At 35.9% G+C, this 26,182-nt stretch overlaps 1 protein-coding gene across 1 annotated transcript in view; it reads right to left on the reverse strand.

Annotated features, from left to right (window-relative positions):
* LRMDA (leucine rich melanocyte differentiation associated) overlaps positions 1-26,182 on the reverse strand; it is a 605,242-nt gene that overhangs the window by 239,451 nt on the left and 339,609 nt on the right. The window contains exons 3-5 of the mRNA XM_041404949.1: positions 25,328-25,454; positions 15,160-15,299; positions 6,605-6,731 (exon numbers count right to left, since the gene is read on the reverse strand). Of these exons, the coding sequence (XP_041260883.1) occupies positions 6,605-6,731; positions 15,160-15,299; positions 25,328-25,454 (394 nt within the window). The remainder of the gene's footprint in view (positions 1-6,604; positions 6,732-15,159; positions 15,300-25,327; positions 25,455-26,182) is intronic.

Consider the following 26,182-nt stretch of genomic DNA (forward strand, 5'->3'; position numbering starts at 1 on the left):
TTCCAAAGTGATTAGAAATATTAGTGCATTCATTTTACCTTTCCTTTAGTTTCTGTCCTGATTCCATCTGACTACAGCAACACTAAAAAACCAAAACCTAGCACTCATTTCACAGCATTCATTTCACTATAAGATGTTGTATGATGTATTTGCATTTGCATCACATTTCATGGTTCTTTAGTTGTTCCTTGCTGCAAGAGACGCTCCTGAGAAGATCACAACAAGAAATTATGTTTGTCTTCACTGGCAGTGGCCCTTGCGACCACGTTTATCTCTAACAGCTGGGGAACTTTTCCTGGGTCAGTGAATCAGCAAAGCCAGGCCTTATCTTAACCCAGCACACAAATACACTGCCAAGCCTGCTGTGAAAACTGTGGGACACCCAACCACAGCCAAAACAAGCACTAAATATAAAATCAGCCAGGACAGTTCTTTCCAACTTGTAAACCTGTGCAAAATTCCAGATATATCCTATGGTAGTAATAGTTTGCCACTGATTTTTTCCTCCAGAAATATTGCTATGACAAACAGTTTCCAGAAAGAAAAAAGAAAAATTACAATTGGACCTTTCTTTCATGGCTAAAAATTGACATAAATTCTAACCATGATTCTTGAGACTACTACTATTTCAATGGGAATAACTCACCAAAACGACTGAGTACATGTGGCATACTGTGTCTTAAGGTCCAGGAAAAAAAAAAAAAGACTCACCTATGGGAACATAAGAGTAGACAAAAGCTGACCAAGAGTTTTGCCAACGCCATATTAAATCCATTTTTCTTTTTTAACAAAATTCAACATATGAACAACTCCTGTGCTTAACAGTGGTGTCATCTGATTATGAGATCCATTGTATTAGAAAAGAGCATTTACAAGAAGCTCTGCTCCAGCAGTGCTTCTATCTTCAAAAGAAAACCAGAAAAAATCCTTATAAAATAAAACTCTAGCCATATTGATCCCCTAAGAATCTAAGACAATCGTGATCCTACTGTCAGATATCATAGTGTTACATTCTGCTGAATGGCATTTTATTGAATAGACTGAGTAGATAATACAAAAGCCAGCTTGTAATTATTGAAGCTTCCATATAACTGAACCCACAAATGAAAATTTAAAAAAAAAAAAAAACTCCAAAAAACAAAACAAATCCAAAAAAATGAAAAACCCAGAGGTAATGAACAAGTTGTCACAATAATCTCTTCAATTCAATGGAGGCATCAATTATATACAGAGCCTTTTGCCATTCATCTGAGAATTTTCAAGTGCTTTACAAATTTTAATTCTTACAAAGGGATAATTTGCTCACTACTACTAAAAGATACACACATTTCAAGTGCAGAGTAGCAGCTGGTTAACTAGCACACTGCAGCATTACAGAAGAGGTTAGGGCAGAAGGTAGAGAAGAATGCCTCAGTACATGGAGACTGTAGAGAAATCCACAGAGGCAGATGTAATCACCTGAACTGGATTCAGGCCAGAGCTCCAGCAATAACACCCCTTCCTGCCTGAAAAATTCATTGGGAACATTAATGGCTAAAATGGCACAGGCTTCATGACAATCATGAACTTTTTTTTAAGGGAAGATTTTTAGGAAAGAGACATCACCTTTTTCCTTCTGCAATTTTAATAGGAATTAAGATAGCAAAATGTAGCCCACAAAATACCTGCCCAAAGAACATATGAGGATATTTTTTGAGAAATATCAATGTGAGACCCAACACTGAAGAAGAGTCTTTCTCCCTACCCTAATACACATATGACCCACACGTGTCCATTCTTCCCTCTTGACAGCTGGAATTACAGCAGGTTATGAACCAAATATGTTATGGACTTCTGCTTAAAATACCTAAACTTTCCAAAGAGTAAAATGGATGAATGCATGACTGCTACAATGTCCTTAAAGTAAATAATATTTACTGCATCACAGTCTAAATTGGAGTCTTACATTCATGTCTTTGTCTTGGTATGTGAAATTTTCATATCTGACAATAAGAAACCCTGTTCTGTGGAAGGTCTCTCAAAGAGGTATCTTATGACCTGGCAGTTCACTGACACAATGATTCTTCATACTTTAGAAGCCCTTTACTCTGCATGTTTTTCAAATGCTCTAAATACACACATCAAGATCTCTACACAATGGCAATAGTAAAAAGAGAAAGACTGTGGGCAATGCAGCTGTTCTCCAAAGTTTTATCTGTCTCCTTTCATTTACTTTTTAAAACCAGCCTCGTTTTCCTATCTGGGGGAGGAGTGTAAAAAGGTCCATGAGATATAGTGGCAAAAATGTATTGCCTATATTCATGGAAGCAGGTAGAAGAAGAAAAGTATGATTCTTGTTAAACAGTTTGGGACAAAAATTACTAAAATCATTCCTTATGCCTCATCTGACTTTAATAGAAGCATATATCAGCACTGCTCACTTTGATAAAGAGCTTTTCCTATGCACTTAAAGACGAGAATACTGCCAATGATCTGAAAGCAACACTGCAGATTTTATCTCACCTTATTTCTTTAATGGTACTGCCTAAATACTTACTCTTCCTATCGTAATAAAATAACACTTCAAGTAACACTGTGGACATGAATCACAGACATTTATTACATGGAATGCAGATATTAGACTTGCCTTTCTGCTTCAGTGTCTCCATCTTAGCTCCTTAGAGAACAAATGCTATGTCAGGTTTCATAATTATAACTTGAGATGAAAACAATGCATCTGAGAGTGAAAAAATATTGAAAAATTCAAACCACCCATACCATGCCTTTTTTTGTTGTACAGAGTTCCCTCAAAGGAAGTGGACAATATGCTTTTGGTAAAGCTGCAAGGAAGCAGAATAACTCCATTTAATATTAAGTTTCTTAATTGGAAGTATAACTAAGGATACCTGCCAATGATTTGGCCCTATAAACTACAAAACTGTTACTGGTGAAAAAATGCCATCTGCTTTTTTTCACTACCAAAACTAAAACAGATTAAAATGTTAACCTTAAAAAATGCAGTAAGGGAAGAGGGGTTGAGGAATATTGGGAAATATATGTATTTGCTAAAAGCAAGCAGACTGACCCAGTATTAAATAATTAAGTTTATATTTAAAGAGACTTATGACAGCGTATATCTATTCATAGCAACACACTTAAATGGATATATCCACATTTTATCATCTAGATTAAATGATCATGAATACAGACCTTTAAAATATGAAATTATGTGCTTTGATACACCATAATTTCATTTCATTTATATCATATGCAATGTAAAAATGTGTAGTCTTAACATATTTTCTCAAATCACATTTGCTTTGCATCCCTAAGTTTGAAAAATGAAACAGTTGGAAGCACAATTCATATACCTATAAACCAAAGAGGGGTACAGTTTTAAATAATTATGTCAAGAAATGACAACTCTACTCTTTGTAGAAGCACAGATGAATAATTACAAAGCCGGGACACAATTAAGCAATTTTGACTGTCGTATTCTTGAGCTGTCTTTCTGATGTGAAATGCTGTCATGCCCAGAAACACACTTCACACTGGACAGGCATCTTCCACTTTGAGCTACACTTATGCCAGTGAAATGAGGTCATGGTCTGGTCATTAAACAAGCCTTCCTCATCTGGCTCAATGCCTCTCATCCAGCCAGACTTCCCCAGTCTTTATTAAAAGCAGGCATGATACAATGTTCAATATTTTGACAAAAGAAAACATAAACATAACAGAAAAATGAAGTTTAGCTCACCTACATCGTGAGAAGGAATACTGCATTGTAACATTAAACTGTTTTCTAATAAATGATTGTATCTTTCCATAAGACAGTCATATCACAAACAGATGCATTTCCAACAAAAGATGAAATGAAGCAAAGCACAAGAAAGTGTAGTGTTCTGTTAAATAAAATAGGGAATAATGAAAGTAAAAAAAATTTATACAAAATAAAATATTTATGACTCAGTGATGACTGGTGATTGCTAGATACTTTCGCATTTGAGTAAACACAAACTAGTCAGACGGAAATTTCTTGCTTTTATTCTCATTTTGTGTATTTTTTTTCTTGGTGGGGTATTTTACTCTCCCAAGTATTTCATGTCAAGACTAAAATGAAAACAACTTCCCACATCACAGCCTCTTTAGATCATCAGTCTGCCTTTTATGCTGAATAAGCCACACCATCTTCTACTTATCATAATGGGGGGAAAAAAGACAGGTAAATTAGGATTTTTTTGTTTGTTTGTTGTTTTTAGGAGCTTTTTCCTGAAAAAGCAGGTCTGAAAGGTCCACTGTTGTTACTAAATCTGGCAGAAGATTTTCATGTGGCATCCACCAACATAAATACTAATCACTGCATCTCCATTCCCGGTAAGCATAGGCTGACCCTGTGCCTGCTACCTTAGGTGAAAGGAAAAAAAAAACAAAATTATTGGGAAGTTGATTATCACCAAGGTCATATGTCAACTTATTAAGGAGTTTTTCTGATATACTGGATATGCTGCAATCTTCCTCTGAGTTTGGATCAAGGTGTAATCTCTAACTAGTTTCAGACATCTTAAAATATATGACCAGTACCTGCCTGTTAAATCTGGCTGAAGCTGGTCAAAAATATTGACAGCTATGTGGGAGGGGAGCTGATGAACAGAGAAGACAGGAAATAGGAAGGCTAGAGAATAAAAACCCATTATGTATGCAATGTATAACACATGACAGAACTCAAAAGTACAGATATCGTGCACATCATCTTTGTGATTTATGGAGGAATGCTGCTGGCTGTGGTCTTCAGGCAGAGCTGTCAATGGCTGTACACACACATAGCTGCATTTCAAAGCATATATGCAGAGAAAATTCTGAGTCTTCTCAGACATAGAAAGAGCTTGCATGCATGTGTACTGTAAGCATTAATATCCTAGGAAATAAGCACAAATTCTAAACAATTTGGAGCGCTTTACAATACTTGCATCAAATTTAATATTTATTTTAAATTAGCCACTTCTGTGATATGTATATAATACTGTATGATGAGGGTAATTTTGTAGCACCTTAAGAAGCATTAATTCATGCCATAAAAATAATTTACAATGATTTTACCATCAGTAATTTGTACTGAACCATTTATAAAGAAGAAAAGAACTCTTTAGTATGACAATAACAACAGTAAATTGGAGCCTTCTGCAAATTTTCTGAAATAAGTGTATGGTTTACCATAAGACTTAGTGGGTAAATAATTCAAAACTATACAAAAGGTTCAATTGTAGATATAAAAGTTAAAGACGTTATCCCTAAATTTTTAAAGTAATTTACCCTTAGCTACTGACTTAAAAAGAAGTTTAATCCAGAAAAGTAACTTCAAATTTGAGAGATACTTTTTTTCTCTTACACAATTAAGCTGGATGCAATTCATGGAGTAGATTCTTAAATGAAAGATCTAACTGCTAGATAATTTTTTAAAATCTTCACCAGACCCAAAATCTGATTAGATAAGAAGAATTGTAAAAGATGACATACATATGATACACCTAACACAGTTCAGCTGTTGCATTTGGCCAGATTCAAAGACGGTTTGCTGTGAATAGGATGTCTATCACAGCTTAAAAATAACTTATTCCATTCATTACATATGTAAAGCTGAAATAACTAAAGGCAGCGGTAAACAAAATAGCAAAGCAATGTTTGTATTAGAACTGTTAACATTTTAGTAGTTATAAATTAATCAGTCTGATTTAATTTGTAATACACTGCAATTGTACTCATGATAATGCATTTATCCTGCAACACTGTTATGCTACCAAACAGTGCATTTCCATAACCACTACATTATTATTCAGCATTATTGGAAATCTGCAATAAATTATTGATGGTATACTTTAGAGAAAAAGCAGCAAATAGAATGCAAGTAGACTGAAAACTTGAGCAGCATTTCAAGAAAGATCTGCAGTACTAAAGCACTCTGAGCACAGCACAGATTGCTGTTATCAGGTACTGATCAACAATGGAAAAAGAAGGCAAAGTGGAGAATTCACATTCTCATTCTGATTGCTTCAGCAGGATGCCCAGAGTTGATGGAAGGTGTATTAAATGCTCAGATTACTGAAACTGTCTCACTGATGCTGTCAATATTTATTAGCAGGACACCACATTAAGTAACATAATACAAAATTAGAATCAACTAGTTCATAAAAGCCAGTAAACACCACAGGTGTGAGAGCTCTGCAATAGAAGCTTAATACACAAGGCAGGGGACAACTTGACAGAAAAAATTGCATTCTTTCACAAAAGTATGCCACACAGTTGTTACATTTCATTGGACGGGGTAAAAATATTCTTTTAAGCTCAGTGACGCATGTTAGTTACTTTGGTATGTGAAACAGAGGTTGAAACCAGAAATTTGATAACATGGCCACAGCCCATTAGACAGGTACCTGTAAATTTCTACATTTAAACACAGAAAAATTACTAAGGCTTTTGTCCCCCATCTGACCACATTTATCAGTCCTTTCATATGAAAGGTTTCACCTCTTTTTTTACCTTAGCAAAAGATGCAGCCAGGCTCTTGGAGTTATTTAAAAATAGTGTTAATGAATCATGTAATTGTTCCCACTTTCATTTACTCTCCTACCTTCACATCCTTGGGCTTAACCACTTTCATGAAGGCACCTCTTATCAAGGCTTCCTCTCTCTCCCTCCTGGTTACTTTCCGAGTATCGAGAAATTTCAGGTTTGTCAATTTGTGCAGGACAAAATATCTGACAGATATCAAAATACACACAGTTAAAATCCAGTAATGCACAAAGACATACTCACAGAATCGATGACTAAAAAAATGGCAGCCAAAAATAACAAGAGCTTTTGTTTCCTTTCCATATTCACCTTTTTCTTGCAATGTAGCTTATGTGCAAGTTATAATACTTACTGTATTCTCTCAAAGGGAGCCAAAACCATTTACACTGGTGGATCAAACACAATAATCACCATGGACCTGTATGTTCTCTCTGTGTATGAGTGAGGTATAAAGCATACCAAGGAACAGAATAACTTGGAAATTGTTTTGCACTGCCTGTTTGGGAAAAGGAATTTTGAGTGATACCAAAGATTCCAACCCACACTGTGGGAGAAAATCAATCTGAGACATGGGAAATTGCCAGCCAAGTTCTCTGCAAGAATTCTTACCATTTCTGAACACTTCTTTGAATTTTTTGTTATGTTTTCCTAAAAACACAATGATCAGCATTTGGAAGGAGAATTCCAATTTGATCCCACCAGAGAGACAAGGTGACCTCGCAGAATACAGATTCCAGCTCAGGATTAAGTGCAGAAGCACACATGGAGAGACTATTTATGAGAAATATATTTTAAGAATTCTGAGTTCTTATTAGGATTCATCAGTATTATATTCTATTTATCATTTCTACTAGAAGGGTAGCAGCTTTCTAGTCTCAGAAAAATACTACTGGCTTCTCGCTTGCGCAGGGAGAGAACAGGGCAGAGCAAAATCAAAGCAAGGCACAACCATGGCAAATCCAAATATCTAATCACTTCAAGTGCAAATCATTTGCATTTAGTCAACCAAATGTGAAGCAGACACTGCAAAGTGAGGGCAATATCAGACTTTTCCTGGCAGGGGGTAGAAAGGTGATGATAATGTTCCCCTGCCTAGCTGCTTTACATAAACCCCAAGTCAGTCAGAGAGCTCCTCATCACACTGATCCTCTCTGGCACTGGGAGGAAGAAATTAAAAAAATAGAAAACTCTGCATAACGTTTTGGAAAAAAAAAAAAAAACTCAAAACACTAAAAAATTTTTTGAAAAGGTAAAAGTTTATCTTATGATACTGTTGTCAAAACCAGATAAACGTGAAAATTACTGGAACACTCCCCCTTCTAAAACCAAGCAAAATGTAATGGTGCAATAAAGCTTTCCATCAAGTACACCATTCCTCTGAAGCAACACCTTCATAAATTGTTAACAACTTAACTGACAATACTCAGTTCTGAAATTCTCAGACAATTGAAATGTGAATCCTCAATCTATGGCTCTCAATTATATTGGTAGAAGAAAAAAAGTCACTTCACAAACCAGAACATCTCCTAAGACCATTTTTTTAAACAACAGCTACAGACCTTTGAGACAGACACATTCTCAGACTCATTCCAGCTTTCCTGGCTGCCCTTCCAGTCCTCCCTGGCATTTTCCTGGCCCTTATCTTTCACTGGAGGAGAAGCTATCCATCTTGCATTACTGGCAGAAAAGCTCTGATGACAACAGATTCTTTCAAATGAAGACATGTACAGAAGGAAACAATATGTCAGGAGTGAAGAAGAGTGAAGCTAAAAATGAGTAAAGACACCCACTAAGTGTAGGGTGAGAAAAGATGAATATTCAGGTGAAGAAAACATCAGTATTAGAAAATCAGCAAATGTTTAATGATGGAATGAAATATGCCATTGAAAAGCAGGCTGCAACAAAAATGACAACAGAATAAGACAGCACTGTCATCTATGCTGACTTTGGATCACAGCCCTAATGTCAGTCTCTCAATCATTTCAAAAGAGCTTAAAATTATAATAGCATTCCTTGATACAAATGTATTTTTGTATTTTTAAGCCATCCTGACTGCATTTCAAAAAACAGAATTAGCACTAGTACTTGTCAATTCCAGAAACAAAACCAAAAAACCCTACCCACACAAATTAAACAGCAAACTACTCCACATGTCACAGGTTTGGGGTTGGTTCTTTCTTTCAAACTTGCGCTCCTTAAGCAGAGCAAATACCAAAAAGTAGGTACCACAAATATTATCCCACTGGTAGAAGGAAGGTATATGTGCAATTAATTCTTTTAAAAGGTGATTCAAAATGTAATCTCATTTATTAATATTCTTTTTACTAAATGTGGGATAAAAGGTATCTATGCGATTTGAAAATAATGCAATACATTCATATTAAATGGCTGAAGAAAAACAGCAAGCTTCCTGGATGTTTTAGCCAGAAACATGAAAATGCAGCTTCAATCTAAATGCAACACAAGTTTGCCATAAAAAAATACAGGAAAGGATTACCAAAGCCTGGGAATGAACACTCTACAATATCAATTCAACCCTTGTAAATTTAATCCAGGGTTATTTGTTGCACAAAATCTCTTTACTGTGATGTATGACTTAGTTACTAAGGTTATCACAGCAGTATCCTAAAGTTGCATAGTACATAAAACATTTCGGTTAACAATGCAGGGAGGTTAACTCCCACAGATAACCTACTATCAGAGGGTTAGACCAGATGACATGCCTCTGTCAGCTTCCAGGAGCTATTGATGGTTCAATCAGTTTGTTTTGAAGGTAAAGTACAACAAAAGGGCACTAAACTTATTCAAACTGTCAACAGGGACTATGGAATGTTGCTTGCAGGTAAGTAATTTTGGGTGTTTTAAGACTATTATCAAACACCAATGGCTGCAGAAAAAGACAGCTACTAATAACACAGAACACAGCCATCATAAAATACTTTATGGCAGGCACTGGGACCCATAAATTGCGTGACACATTGCACCTGTTTCAGACTTGTAAAATCACTAGTTAAAAGCATACTGGTTAATGAAGAAAGATCCATCTAGTTTCTACAATTAGTCTAGAAAGGTTTATTTAGATTAGAAGTTGGGGGGCAGGGTCTCACTATTCCCCCTCCCCCTTTCTTTTTCTTAATAATCCTAAAACTTAGCTCCATGTGTTCTGAAACTGCTGTTACTGGGTTTCAACACCTTTGTTGTGGTGTGAAAAAAGGTTATTATCTTCAGTGTTGAGGATAAAGGTGAGATTCAAAGAGAGAAAAGTAAAAATTAGACACAACAGGAAGGTGCTTATAGATCCACTTATGATTGCCTGCAAACTGGTCATGTAATTCACAATGGATTAAAGAAATTATTTATTTAAGAAATGTTGCACCTTCTTTTGTTCAGAATCATCTCCCCCACCTTGACTCTTGGCATGGGTGCCATAACTGTCATGAAAATAAGCTCATAAAAGGTATTCATCATAGCAATAGGACCACTTAGATATGGAAAACCACAAAATATAACATTTCATGCTATTTACATCTTAATTTAGTAAAAATTACAATAAATATTAACAATTCATTTACCAGTTTTGTATGGGCTGCATGCAATAAGCATAATTTTAAGACTTTTCATACAGGATATTGGGAAAAAAGGCACATTTGCAAACTCTTCCACTGACTCTTTAGTGAAAGACTATTGTAAGAACTAGATTCTGTATAGTATTCCAGTTTGTACTATAATTAACAGAAACTGGAACATAAAACTGTACTATATGCATCAATATTTGGTTTTAAAACAAAAAAATCTGCTTTGAAAAATTGAGAAATATTCGCCCACAAGAATACAGAAGTCTCCAGCTCTACCTCTATCATACCTGCAACATGCTCTGTTTCAGAAAGTGTTTACCTTCATTTTTCTATTTTCTGTGCTATTATATTTCCTTTCTTTAGCAATCACAGAACATAAATAATATTCCTATTTCAAACTATGAAGGACTGATTATGCTCTCAGTCACATTATTATAAACTAGAAAAAATAAGTAATCTGAAGTTGGCCAAGTTAGATCAGCATTTAAATGGGGAAAGACAAAAAAAAAAAGGAAACGAGAAGAACTGAAACCTGTTTATGACAGCAAAGTAGTGTCATAAACACTACATTCTCTGATTGCTTCTTCTGCACCCTCAAACAGCGTATAGCTGGCTACAGAATTTACTCTCTAACACAAACATTTGTTAAATACACAGATAAGAAAGACAGGTCATAAACTTAAACCAGCATCTTCCAGAAGAGAGGGCAGGATGTTGGCATGAGGTATGTTAGAGGATCACATGAGACCCTGAGCAGGCTTGGCTCTGTTTGGTGATGACCATGTAATTCTGAGGGGCTTGCAAGTCACGTAGAAATCCACACCACCTCCCAGTATTTTAATGTACTCTGCTCTTCTTCAGTGTAGCAAACAACTCTGTGAGTTAGAAAAATCTTTCTCTATACATGTAACAGTAGTTACAGTTTCCACTTGATTCACTGTGTTAGTACAGACAAATTGGGCTTTATGGACTTCAATTTATTTGGCTGAACAAAAACATGGTAATTGTTCTTGCTTGTGAACCCTTCCAGTGGCTAGTGATGAACCTTGTGTGGCCTTTTGATGTCTTCCAAGCACACTTTTCCTTCCAGGTACTGGTGAGATGACAAGCCTTCACTCAAACACTGAAGTAGCACTGGTTCATAGATTATAAAGATGTAAGGGAATAACCTAATAATCTAATTAAGTTCATAAAGAACATACACAGAATAATGACAGACTTCAATCCCTCCTGCTTATAGAGAGCCTCAACAATATGTTCACTGGTACTCATCATTACATATTAGCATTATTTTCATGACTGAATGAGGACTTCTAGCCTACTACTGCTTATTGAACATATATCCCCATCGAAATACAAGCCTATTTAAAATAGAAAAGCAAATTTTGTAGCAATTTAAAAAAAAAATAAATAAAACCGCAGTAAAACAAAATAAAACTGCAAGAACACTGAAAATGCTAGGAGACCCATAATTTCTCACCATAAAAACTGTGGGATGGGAATAGCTGATTTAGCTTGAAAAGTTAATCCATGCAAAACACGTGCACTTCCTTTCTTGCTGTTATATCTTAAGAGGACTTCATAAGGTTATCATCATTTGCTCCCCCAGCCAAAGATAGCATATCTAGTACATGTACTTCTAAGCTAATTTAAAATAAACTCCAGCATTTGTTTCCACTTGCTCTTGTTTCCATGTCAACAGCATTTAATGAATGCATCATTCCAGGAAACGTCAATAAGGAGCAAAGAAGAATGAACAACCACTGAAAACTTCACACATGGCATGAATTCTTCACAATCATATTGCTTTAATGAAAATAGGTGAGGTCACCTGCAGGATTCACAAATGCTTTGTAATACATTGTGACCCAGATGATTTTTCACAGTTCAGTAACACCACGTTTGAAGTTTTCTCTGCAAACAATGCACCCACAGGACTGACCAACTGTGAGTACAACAGAAGCAACCAGCAATTACTGTGTTGACTTCTGCTACTTTGATCTCTGGGTCATGACCTTTGTTTTCCTGCAATCTTCAAAGCAAAGATTGGAGACTAGGCTATTTTAGAGGACACTGTTTTGCAAGCTATTTTTCTGTGTTTCTTGCTTCGTATTGTAGCCAAAATCTTTTAAATTTTCCTATCACCATTACATATTAGGTATTCTGCTTTCCCTTGCCCAAAATATACCTTTACAAAATATTAACACCCAAATACAGAAAGCTTCAATTACTTTGAGGAAAAAAACACAATAATGTTTCAGTATAAAATGTGGTTTTAATGTTAGACTAGAAAAGAGCCCTAGTACTGAAATTATAGAAATGGTATACCAATGGATCACCTGAAGAACCAGATCAGAATTTCTTGACCAAAAGCATACTTTTGTATATTTTCCAAGTATTTTTGATAAAACCTAATTATTTTTTAAGTAAATAATATTACATTTAACCTCTGTTTTTATGATCATTGTGAATTACTGGACCTTGGATTTTTTTTAAAAAAATATTTTCCACATTTTTTAACATTAGGATTTTGGGGGGGTTAACAGATCTTTTCAGTTTGTTGGAATTAGAAGATTAAGTAAAGCTTTGATTTCTAGCACCTTTCTCTTTCTGGCTGAGGAATTAAATAGCCTGAACTCTAATTGAACTCAGTAGGAACAAAATTAAAGCTCAATGAAAAATGAAGCTCTGGTTCCAATGGTCACTGCAAAAATTTACAAGTTCCCATTCAGAACAAAATAAAGCCAGTTGAAGTTATGGAGAAGCACAATGTTTGCATAATTCAAGTTTTACATAATTCAACTTCACATGAAGGTAATCTTTTGATGGTTTCTGATAAATTTCTAAAAAAAAAATATTTTAGGAAAAAAAGTTATTTCAAGCCATTAAATAATGCTGAAACCAGAAGCTGTGTTCAAGATGCTTCAGAATGCTTATTGAAAACTCCGAATTAGCCACTCAGAGTAAAATTAGAAGAGCAGTTGTAATCAGTTCCATCATGTAGGTGATATACATTCCCCCAAAGACAGGCAGATAGATCGATTGATTGAGCCATGGGTTTGGGTTTTGAATCTAAAGCTGTGTAGCAAATACATTTCATATAATGCAACAAATAATAACGGAAAAGGATCAGGAAACTTTCATTACAGCAGCAGAACCATAAATCATTCAACTAATTAGAAGCCCATTCTTCTTTCTTAAAAGTACTTCAATCAACCTAGTTTATATGGAAAAAAACACCCAGGGTTTTGAAAAATTGAGAGGAAAGAAATTGGAAGCAATGTTGTAGTTTCCAACAAATATATAAATAGAATCCCTTCACACTTTGACATAGTGGTTTACCATGATGTGACCTAAAACTACCTTGACCTCTCCGAAATCAACATTTTTGCATTGAAATGAAACAAGGGACATGCTTGTTTTGATGTATGGCTCTGTGACATATTATAAATATTACATCACATAACCACAGAGGATGTCAATCAATAAGGAAATCTTTCAGAGAGCACTAAATGAACCATGGGTTCTTGCCTCTGAATGGCTCCTTTAACATACTACTTTTGCTTAAATGATTAATAGGAGACATATTGTCAGAAAACATACTTAAAGTGAAAAACAGTAAACTGTAGAAATATCATTCATTTTTTAAGCAATTTTCTAGAGCACATGTCACATAAATTTACATAGAGACAGCACTATTATAGTCTTGTAAGCTGGATAGTAGGCATACCTTCCACTTAAGTGTGAAAGCAATGGGAAAATATTTTATTAAACCTAGGCTGCTCTACTCCATGAAAACCAAAATGCTAAGCTGGAATCAAAAGTGGAATCATTAACAGGTGAAAGTGTGACAACCTAGAAATCCTTCTCAAAAATTTGAAACAAACTAAAAAGTATATGTGCACATCTGGGACAGTTGTGCTGCTGTTAACCTTCACCATTTCTGAATGCAACGAATTCAAGCCCATAAATTCCCCATAAAACTGCTTCTAGTCTTCTCAACTTTGTATTGTTTTATCCTAACTCCTAGAGCACAGTTTGGATTACCTGAAGATAAGATCAGAGTTTATTATATAAACTCTGAATACTGTGAATGATCCTAATAAAAAGCAAGCTCAGGTTTTGCAAGGCAAGGTGACCAGCACTACTTGGCTCCAGCTTGCTTCCAAATGCTGTTTGGAGCCAATGTGAAAAGTGCCAGCACAGAGGGACTGAAATAATGCCTCAGATGGTAGCAAGGAAAAATACATCTAATGTCTTTTTTTTTCCCCTGCATAACCAATGTTTCACCTCTCTTAAGGTTGTAGCTCTGAAAATTACATCACTTAGCAGACATTCAATATCTGTACTCATAACCATCATCAGTTTTGAGTATTTCTGGGGTTTTTTTTTAATAATCCTTACAACTTTTAGCAATGTTTCTGTTGGACTTATAGTATTTTATCAAGTCTTCATATTAAATTTCAGATGATATCTTGTGTAATCCAGCTCATTGACATTACATTATAAAGATAGTTTGGGGGTTTTTTATTGGAATGTAACTGCTCTGAGTGAAGCAGCACAATATAGGAGGAGTGATTTATTCTGTGTTAATAGTGCCTTGATACCTACAGTAGAACCAACTTAGCACCATATCAAACATGAGAAGAAGGCAAGGCAACTGGCTATCTCAGTGCAATTATTTTTTTTTTAATTTTTTTTAATCACCTTTCACCCTTAGCGTATGCAAACCTTGCCTTAAAGACAGAAATGCCATGAGTAGGGGTATATGATACATTCAGGAAATCCTGTGCACACCTGCTCAACTCAGACATGTGCTATACAGCACTGAAATGTTTCTTGAAACAGGGTCCCTGAGTATGACCTCACTGAAATGGGGGCTACTCAAATTCCCAGGTGTTTCATGGCAGAATGTTACAATGCTTTCAGAATAGAGTAGATGTTTGTTTGAGACTCTGGGTTGATTTTAATTTAGCATTTTTCCAGTAGTAAAACAAAACTTTCATGCCTTAACACATCTACAAATGAAAACACTAACCTGTATCTTTGGTAGTCATCTTCATCCTTTTCTTTGCAGACCAGTTCATTTGGGCAAGCAATGTTTCCAAGCAAACTGAGATACTGTAATGAGGGCACAACTTCAGCCAAATGGTCCAAAAGGCTTTCTAATTCTGTTATGTGTCAAAGGTAGTGGGTTAAGGCTTCAATGACATTAATGAAAAAAGCATTTGGAGTTGCATCACTGCTGATTTAAACATACATTTCAATAACTGACAATCAAATTTAGTATGGCATTCAGGAAAATGTCACATTAATTGTTCCAAGGGCAAACAGGGATAAACTTCAGTCAGTTTTTTGGCATGGAATGAAAGAATTAGGCTGTTTTGTCATTCTTTTCTCCTCCTTTCTTTCCTAGGTGGTTCACTACAAAACATTAAAACTTTGACAAAATGATGGATGCTGTGTGGTAAAATGGCTAGCAATTGCTGGAGCCATGAAACTTTTCCAGCATGGAAACAAACAGTTAGTTTCACAGCACATTCATCACTAATATATTCAGTCCACTGGAAAATGAGTTTAAAAAAAAAGAAAAAGAAAAAAGTCAAACCACAACAACCCAGGTTCACTCCCAGCATATAAACGCTTTGAGTGTCACAGCAACACATTTGTAACTACTCAATTAGGATATGCCAATTAATGCTTTACTAAGTGCAACTTAAAGACTTTGGTGTTACAAATACTTTATATATGGAGTTTTAAAGTCTTGTAAAGCATAACATTTTTCTTTAAAAAAGCCTTATATTTTGACGTTCATGGGGGTTTTTAACTTAACTGTATTTCTCGGAACATAAATAAGAAGGGTACACCTTCATTATTGTAAACCTGAATAAAACAAACAAGCAAACAAAGGTTAAACTGTCTTTAACCACTGCAGTACTGGAAATCACACGTTAGGATTAAGCCTAAGAATAATATTCAACCATTTACACCTCAATTTGTTAATTGATCAAATAATTATTTTGATGTTATGGTCTAGTATGACAATATCTAAGACTTGAAATATACATTCTAATTTACTTCAATTTACATACAAAATTGGTGTGATTCTTAAAAAATATGCCATGCATGTGTGTGTGAAAAGTTTCCAATATTTAAAAATCAACTGGCTTAAACAAGAGTAATAATTATTCAAAACCATTAAAGGATATTTCATTGCTCTGTTTTTATTCCCTCCTGCTGTTAGAGACAAACTATTGTTTTAAATCCTCAGTTCACTTTTGTTGCTATTATTTATACTTGATTTATGTGTTTCTGTTATCTTTGTTATTTTTAGCTGATGGAATTTACTTTATTTCTTCACCCCAATATCTTAAGGGCAACAGAAGCAATACAGAATGGAGAAAACAGCTTCATTGTTAAAAATGTGGCCTGCATTTTGTAAGCCTGAAATTTTAGTTTATTTCCAAACACACATGAAGATCATGCCAACAATTACTAATTATAATATACTGAAATCAATGTGTCTACACTCATAGTCAGTGTTGTGTTCCACAAAATCTAAGGAGTCATACTTAAATACTTTGTATGAGTGAGGAAAATGGGGGTTTGAAATAAGATCTACTAATTAATTGAAAAGATAGTAATGCTAACATTTAATTTGGCTATGCCACATTACAGAATGCTTTATACCAGTAATTAATCTACCAAACCCCAAGAAAAAATTATCTTTTTGTAGCACCATATGATTTGTTAGCTAGGACCAATTACCAATCCAAACTTGTTGCTCATTTTCATACCTGGACCTTAAGCTCAGACATAAACTTTTTCATGGCTCTTTCAGGAAGTATGTGACTGTGATGGGAAACTCACAAACTGTTTTTCCACACATGTTCAAGTGTGGAAAAGGCTTTTTAAAAGTTTCCAAAGGCTGTTAGAGAAGTGCTTGAACCTGGCACCCTCCCTCAGCCAGGAGCAACACTTAATTTCTCCCAGGATTGCTTAAGTCGCAAAAAGGCTCCCTGAGAGAAATAGTTTATTATTACAAAAGACAGTTATTGCCATAACAGCGATCACACACAGGAGGTTAGCTATTGCAAAGCTTTGATTGTATCTGGTAATTTCCTATCAAAGGAAAAAAAAAAAACCCTCCTAAAAATAACACACCAACAACAAAAAAAACCACCAACAAGCTATTCAAAATTTTTCCTTCTTTTATGAAGTAAACATGCAGGACTTTTGCTTCCCAGTTCAGCAGAGTTCTTGTGTAAAAGCTGTTCTCCCCAAAAGTTTGCTGAATGTGGAGCATGACACGAAAACACAGCCTTCAAGGCAAATGGCAAAATGTACTTAGAAATGTAGTGAAGAGCAGTGTCAGCCTAGATAGGCAAAAAGTGTAAGACTACACCTCAAAAGCCCACGGAAAGCAAAACACAGAGACACCACATTCACCAAGAATTTTAGGTAAATAACAGAAGTTGATAATCTGGGTTTCAAAAATCTAAATCTCCCAAATTTGGAAGTTAGTGTCTAGATTCTAATATCTCATATCTAAACCCTGAGAGTTTATTTTCAGATGCAAAAATATGCCCTAAAAAGTATCTCAGGCAAGAGAATTAGCAGTTATATCATAAATAAAATATTTTTTCTCTTCTTTAGGACTTAGATATCTTTTCTTATCCCTCTTAAAAACAAAATGCAAGGTACAGATTGATTTTCCAAGAAGCCTCATCCACCTAACAGCACAGTTATTTTTTACAAAGCCTATACAAAAAAAAAATGCTATTCTGTTAAAATTCTCATGATTAAGTATTTCTCAGAGATGACTCATAAGTCATGGTGCACTTCTAGTGTAGTGTTTAGTTAATTAGCATGTCAAATACTTATTTAAATCACAATACTGGAACTATATGATGCCACCAAAAGCATTACGTCTTTCTGAAACAATGCTAGAAAAATATGCTGCGAGAAAATCAAAGCAAATCTGAAATTTTATTGCCAGCTTCCTTTTTATGGTTTATTGTTGCAGTCCAAGCAGTGCCATATTGGTGCAATCACAGCCAAAGAGCTGCAAAATCCTGCTATGCCACTTCTAAGACCAATTTCAGCTCCATTCTCTCCAAAAAAAGAAAACCCACAATTAAATACATGGACACTGCTAGTGAAAATGTATTTATTTATTTAGAGCTCTGTAAAAAAAGCTCTGGACTGATCTGTCTAAAGTCAGTGTCCCTGATCACCAGGTGAATATGTAACAGTGATGCAAACACACTATAGTCTACCACTTGAAAAATGGTTTAAAGTACTGCTGCTGTGGTAATTAAAAAGCCTTAGTGTAGTAATCCATCTCCTAATTCAAGTGTTATCATTATCAATCTATTAATGTCTCTCTTTCTAACAGAAATCAAACAAAATAAAAAACTGTAAGAATCAAAATTTTTAAATCATCAGCTCTACACCTCAAAAGCAATAATATTCTCAGGAATTATACAACAATGATTTCCTCCAAAAATGTAACCTGCTCTTCAGGAACAATTAACAGAAACGCACAGAACATACCTTAAAATTTCATCCAGAGTAGTGTACTTATTTCTTGCACTATTTCTACTTTCAAATTAGGGAAACATTCAAAAGAACTGGGTATCTCTCACAGATGAAGTTTTTAAAGCCCCTTCAGACTGTTACAATGTGCATACCACACGTGCCTATTTAGGCTGTTCACAAGCAGACATACACACAAGAATACACAACCTCTTCACTGGATTTTCCCTTCAGACAGACAAATGCTGCCAGCAACACTGAGACAGTAGTAATAGATTTATTTGGAAAAATACAATACTATGATGGGTCCAGTTTAGCTGTAGAGCAATACAATTTCTTGCAAGTTTCATGGAGCCAAAAACATCCTACAAACAGGCATGTTGCCTGTTTTCACTCACTCTCTCTCTCTCATACTCAATGTCACTGTTTTTGAGGCTCTCTCAAAGGCAGAAAGAACAAGCAAGAGTCCAAAGCAAATGATCCGTCCTCTTTCTCTGGCTAAGAATTAACTGCCTGTAGTTAACTGCAAGCTTGTAGCATTTTCATTTGTTTATTTTGTAGAAAATCTTGTAGCCTGGACTAAAATTCTAGTGGCTAGCAAGGACTAGCCACTTAGCCAGGACTATGTCCCCTTTCAAACCATTCAAGAATTATTCCCAGGGAATATTACATTTGCACAAGGAAAAAGTTGTGAACTCTGAGTGGATAGTGCCACTTTGTCAATTTTAGGAGAACTTCACAAGCAGGGACAGTCATTTTGATGCTAAGCTGTGTCTTTTGGCAGCAAGCATAGCAAAAGACTATTCTGTTACACTTCTAAGAGATTGAGTGGATTCACACAGAAACTATTGCATGATGTCTTACAGGTTCCTGTATTCCAGACTTCTGTGTTCTTCTGTATTCTCTAGCTGTGTCTTTTCTGCATATTTCCAGAGCAGAGACACTGCATGAACCCTTTATGGAGAGTAATATAAGGATCAGATGCTTTAGGTACAGAGCACTAATGCTGGCCATCCCCAACACCATAGCCTTTCTTCCTTCCTTACCACCATTCTTGGTGTAACCATATTCAAGAAAAACTGCAGGTCAAGCCCATGCAGAAACATAATCCATGCTAATTTTCTAAATTGATTTATTCTGTCTAAGAAAACTTACACATTTCCTATCTCACTATACAATTACTTTTTACCTATAGTTTGACATATACAAGAGAATCTGGGATTTCTCTCTATTAACTTTTTGTCTACTAGCAATTCTTTTTACTAGTCACACACTCAAATACAGAAAAGTAACCACTCTTGTTCTCTCTCTCAGTGCTTTCCAAGTTGCTCCACCATTATATTTCAAAACGTCATTCCACTTCCCCAAAAGAACTGCAGAACTTTCCATGTTAGTGAACTTCATTGACTACAGCTTTTGGAACTTCTTGGAAGCAAGGAGACACAGTAAAGAACAACCAGCATACAGTCAAAATATTTCTAAAATATGTACATGACAATATCAGGAATATCACGCAGAATTCCAGATCATCACATAGAAAGTCCCAAAACTGTCATTCAAAAGTTTTCTGCCAACTAATCATCTGTCATGAAGTTGCTGCAATCAACACAACATTAAAAAAGCTGGGTAACATTTCTACGAGAGTCATAAATGAGCAAGATCCTTACATTTATTCCCAGCTGAAACATTTGCTTCAATTAAATTTATCACAAACATGATGTAGCAATCACAAGCTGTTCCACACACAAATAGCCTTGAATCAGAAGTTACCAATTCTCCTCTGAATGTAGTATGAAAAGATCTTTGCCACCTGAACGCTTTTCCATTAGAATGTGCTAGGTCTTCAAGGTTGGATAACCACAGAAATAGCTTTCAATATGCAAGTATACATCTCCCTCTGTGTGCAATAGGATGTCACACACAGTCATTTGTATGCCACATTCTGGCTTGAACCCTATCTGGGAGGGAGATAGGACCTCGAGATAAGGCCTTGCTCACTGACTTTGAAATCACTTTGCTCAAGAAGAAAAAGGTGCAGAGTGGATGGTAATTAACTAAGTCCATATATCTCATGGAGAGCTTCCTGCATACTGAATATATGGGGAAAAAAAATCCCATTCTGCCTGCTGGAGCAGCATTAGTTTTCTTTATGTAGCTGGAGTTGCCAGTGCTTTTAAAGGCATTTTAGAATCCCCATGGTTCCAGATTTGAAGACCACATTTCAATGTTATTAAGTAACAAATCATCACAAAGATGAAAATAAAGTAGTAGATCACAATTTTTAGAAAAATTTCTGATATCTGCAGCTCAACTCCTGCAATCACTGCTGTAGAACAGCATAAGGAATCACCTGGATTATGGACTACTTCTCTCTTCCATTGATGTATGGAAGATGCATGGAAGACTACTTCTCTCTTCCATGATGGCATTCACGACTTAGTTTTTAGGTCGGAAAATGAATCTAAAATAATCTTTTCCAGAAGAAAGATTCTTGCCTTATTAGGTACAGAAGTTCTCTAACAAGCCACACAGATTTCACTAAATCCACAGCTGTGGTGTGGAGAGCTCAGAAGCCTATGCAGGAAGAATTCTGTACTGTTTCAGTTGTTTGTTTAGAGGGAATGGGGAACCCATGCATAATAGGAGACAATTTGTATGTTCAAAGTATTCACTCAATCTAAACACCAAGTCTTCAGCAGTTAATATAATGAGATTCTGATCAGACTGGAACTTCTGTGTCTTCAGGCACTTAAGGACAATATAGGAACAAGCACAGAGGCAAAAAAAATTACCATCTATAGTTTTGGGGATAAGCAAATCTGTAACTATTAGAGATTATTATGAGACCTGTGTGAAGACAAATTATTCCAGAAGTCCTTACTGGTATGTTGCTCAGTTGAGTTGTTGTTAATACATGCTGCTTTCAAAGACTGAAGAACATATCTAATCTGTTAACCTAAATCTGAATCAGCTTCTCTTGCCATAAGAAATGTACATACCATTATGGACATTCTGCCTGGTTCTAGATTTCCCATGGTATGAAATAGTTTGTTTTTTTCTCTAAACCATTCAAAACCTAGTCATAGGTTCAATTTTAAAACCACAGAACAAGCTAGTTGGAAGGGACCCATCAGGATAGCTAAGTTGAACTCCTGGCCCTGCACAGGACATCCCCAATTGTCACACGCTGTGTCTGAGAGAACTGTCCAATTCCTCCACGGGCTCTGTCAGCCTTGGTGCTGTGTCCACTGCCCTGGGGAGCTGTTCCAGTGCCCAGCAACCCTCTGGTGAAGAACCATTTCCTGATATCCAACCTAAACTTCCCCTGTCGCAGCTTCAGGGTGTTTTCTCAAGTCTTACTGGACTAAGTAGAGAAATGGAGTTTTACTACAAAGAATCACAGATCTGGTTCATTATCGGACTTGTCTGTTTAGAAATGAGGCAGTGAACAACTTCTAATTTTCAGCATACAGGCGTGTGTGTACATATATGTATAAAACATATACATATATTTGACAAACTATCTTTTGATAGTTTGTCAAGTTCTGAAGCTGCCCATTTGAGTAGTTTTGACAAATAATATAAAGATTGAAATGTAAAGGAAATTGACAAGTCCATACTATATTGCTCCATACTGGTCAAGATCAGCACAGTAAAAAGGCACAAATCCTCACACTGCTATAATACCCACAGAGAAATAAATCTATTTAGAAGTTTCCTGACTGATTCATAGTATCTAGTCAACACACTTAAAAGGAGAAATGAGGCCTCCCATTACAAGAATAGGAGGCTGCAGTCATAAGTCCTCCTCCAAAAGCATCTACCCCATCTACCCCATCCATCCTGATCTGCACTCCTTTCTGCTGTCCACTGTGTGTGAGACAGAAACTAAGATATGTTTCCCAATGTAAATTAGACTTTTTAAAAAATAACCATAACATATACACAAAACAAAGCATGTTATATACATAATCCTACACTGCACAGTGTTGATGACACTCCTTTAGGTATTTCTGTGATATACACTACACTTAAAAAGATTTTAAACAGATTATACATTACAGAAAAGTTGAGCGATAACACATTTTTTTGATTGTAATATTTTAATTTGCTTCTTCCACTCGTAGCAGAAAAAATGATAGTAGCCTGACTGTAACTGAAATAGGCAACCAGAAGAAAAAAATACCAGGTGATTGTTCTTAGTCTTTGCCTGATTTAGAGATAAGCTTTCACATTTGTACAGTATCCAGACATTATGTTAGGAGGGCCCAAATGTTATTTACACATGCAATGCCACACAATAAGTGAACCGTGGAAAAGGAGTAGAAAGCTCTTATCAGAACTATCAAAACAGGATATGGATGAACCAAGAATAAAAGGAACCAAGAATAAAAGGAGAGAAGAGAACAGTTATATTAAGAGATACTCAGGAAAGCTCTCATATGTGTTCTAAAGTTTACATGCTAGTCCAGTTTTCAAAGGGGTCAGTTTGGCTTTTTGTTTATTTTCATCTCTCTCTCACTCTCTCTCTGTATATATTTATGTATACATGGCAATATTCCACCCACTGAAGTTTCATTTCAGATCAGTATTCTTTACTCACTTGTGTCCTTTATATAGTGCTACTGTCATATACTGAACAATCTTTTCTGTAATGTATTTCATTATTCTATTAAATGTAAACTTTTTTCTTAATATTTTTCAAGAATTCTATAGAGAAATAATTCATTAAAAGAAGTGATTCAAGTTCAAATAAGACCTTTTTCAAACACAGCATTAACATGGAGGAGAGGAATCTGGAAGGTCTCTGTGCTTCTGTAGACTGATGTAACCTCCCTACAAGAGACCACTGCTCCCCAGGGCTCAGGGTATTAATGATGGACAGCAGTTAATTTTTCTTCTCTGGGCAGTTTGTATACAACAGGTGTTGCACAAGTATTTCTGCAACTCTTCTATTAAATTATTTGTAGCACACTACAAAATGCATATATTATTTCTATAACCTGGGTACCTCAGTACTCTCAAAGGTCTAACTTCATAGTTTTTAGATTGATTTTAAAAAACTCCCAGGACATACCAAATCCTTCTTATCATGTTATCATTGACTTTGAGAGCTTATTCACTTGACAATGCTATTCTAGTCTGTCTGTGGGACAAGCAGAAACTCTTTAAAGATTACTACTGACAGGATAATTTTTTTCCCTGTGATTTTGTTCACTGAGTTAGCATTCAGTACCTCTGCCCTCTTTTTGGGAAGTGTGAAACTCCTCCGGGACTGCTGTCCAAAGGACAAATTTACTTAGGTGCTTTTTGGTCTTATGGCCACAGTTACACTTCATGGTTTGTAAATGGCATCACCAAAAATGTACATTCTTCACGAGTTCAGATTTTACCATGGCAGCAAGCGACAAAACAATAAAACCAGTTACTCAAATCCAACCCATAATACCCTCTACTAACCATAAATCTAGCCAAATACGTAGTACAGTAATGATTGTTACTGTTCAAAAGACACTCCTGGCAAATTTCCACAGCTCCAAGAAAGAAAGTTACTCTGCTGAATTTTATTTATTTGTAGAGTCAAAAATAAGTGCAGAAATGGTAGAATCTGCAGTTATTTTTATTCCCCTCAGTAGGAGGATTTTGCTTTAGTAGGAGGTAAATTGCTCTCAGTTTACACTGTCTGCAATAAAAGCCTGCAGTTGAGCAGTCTTGTCCTCACACTGCAATTACAAGGCCAGGGCTTTGGCGGGCTGTGCTCTAAGACTCTGCAGGACTCAGTTGGCCTGTTGGCCACAGTTTGATCACCCTTCACTTTTGCAAAATCATATATTACACATCTGCAAATCTCCAGATGGGTCAAAGTCTGAGAAAATTATGGAATAATCAAGAATATGCGCATAGACTTTCCAGATAATTAGTTTTTACAGACCATTATCTGTAAGCCTACAGACTAGGGGCTCTGATTCAGCAGAGTATTTAGACAAATGCTGACATATTTATTATTAATAAACAGAAATAGGCACTAACTTTAGGCATATGGAGAAGCGACTGATTGGTTACAACTGGACTTAGTCATACATCAAAAGACTTTACTGTATTAGGGCCTTGAATTGGAAAAAATTTTATGTGAATTTATACAGAACATACCAAGAAGAGAGTGACATGCTTTTACAGCTGAAGTTGCACAGCAGCTAGCCAATTGTGCATATTACCAGTTTTATGAAAATAGAGAAAATCATTAAAATTATTATGTGGGTTTAACTAATTTTATCTTACTTTAATGCTTTAAGAGCTATTTAAAGTATTAAAACCTGAGAGCGTTTCACTGCACGCTCTATTCCACTAGAGGTCAGCCTGCAACAGAACCCCAAGCAAACACAGGAACTGCTGCACACGGGTAGCGCTGACATTATTTTCTTTCTCTATTTTATCTATTAGAAAGATTTCTTCAGAGCCATAACTTAGATCTCTCACTAAAATGGAGCAACAGGAAGATATAATGGTGCATTTCATTTATGAATGACCTGTAATAAATTACTATGAAGTATTCCAGGTGCCAAAAGAGAGAATGCTTTGTCGGCACATGAACTATATTTCACATACTTTAATTTGGCTGACACATAAAACTCATTTGACATTTTGCAGGTATTTCTTTGAAAGGATATTTGGTTCTTGTTGAGCGTTAAGGTATGGAGGTGGGGTAACCTGGGTAACAGAAGGTCATTTCCAAGTAGATTGTTGTCCAAGATCAGCTCTTCCAAGTAACTGAATGTTTTCAGTCCTTCTAGTGACCTGCAAACGACAAAGGCAACAGGAAAAATGATACTGCACTAAATCAGGGAGGCCATTATGAGCTGAAATAAATATTTTAACCTTCCCTTTCAGGAGTGGGAATAGTTTTGGTTTGGGCCTGTCAGAAGAGTGAATGACAAGCATTAGTGGCAAGGGGAGTGCTGGCACTGCAACACATCCTTCACATGCTGGCAGGATGAAGGATGCGGGTCACTTAGTGAGTAGCCAGGATCCAAAACAAAAGGCTTCAGATATGGGGCCTGCAGGATGAATTTGTCAATGTCTTGTGCCTTCAGGCACCCAGCCTCGCCTGACCCTAACCTCCATTCCCAAGATAAATAACTCTGTCACAGTTCACCTTCATTCCCTGGACACAAATTTAAGTTGTCATCCATCATTTCTGCCAAGAAATATCATACCCTGCTAACAATAATAAATACAACTTCAAGTATCATTTCTTAGTAGTTACCTTACATGCAATAATAGGAAATGTAGAAGGGACTTCCCCCCCGCCCCCTTTTTATTAACCTCTTAATTAGCTTCTTGAGTTCATGTAAACAAAATAAAATGTTCTCTACAAAATAAAATGCAGAATTACTCCTGACAGAAAAGGCATTTGCTTTCTTCCTTCTTGGAACTTACTGTCCCACTGTCAAGCCACAGGTCACACTGCAGAGAGCAACTTTAAAAAGGAGCATTTGACAACATGGGAGTGAAGATGATTACTT

The sequence above is a fragment of the Onychostruthus taczanowskii genome, unplaced genomic scaffold, assembly GCF_017590055.1.
Source record: "Onychostruthus taczanowskii isolate IOZ18803 unplaced genomic scaffold, ASM1759005v1 scaffold22, whole genome shotgun sequence".
Taxonomy (NCBI): domain Eukaryota; kingdom Metazoa; phylum Chordata; class Aves; order Passeriformes; family Passeridae; genus Onychostruthus; species Onychostruthus taczanowskii.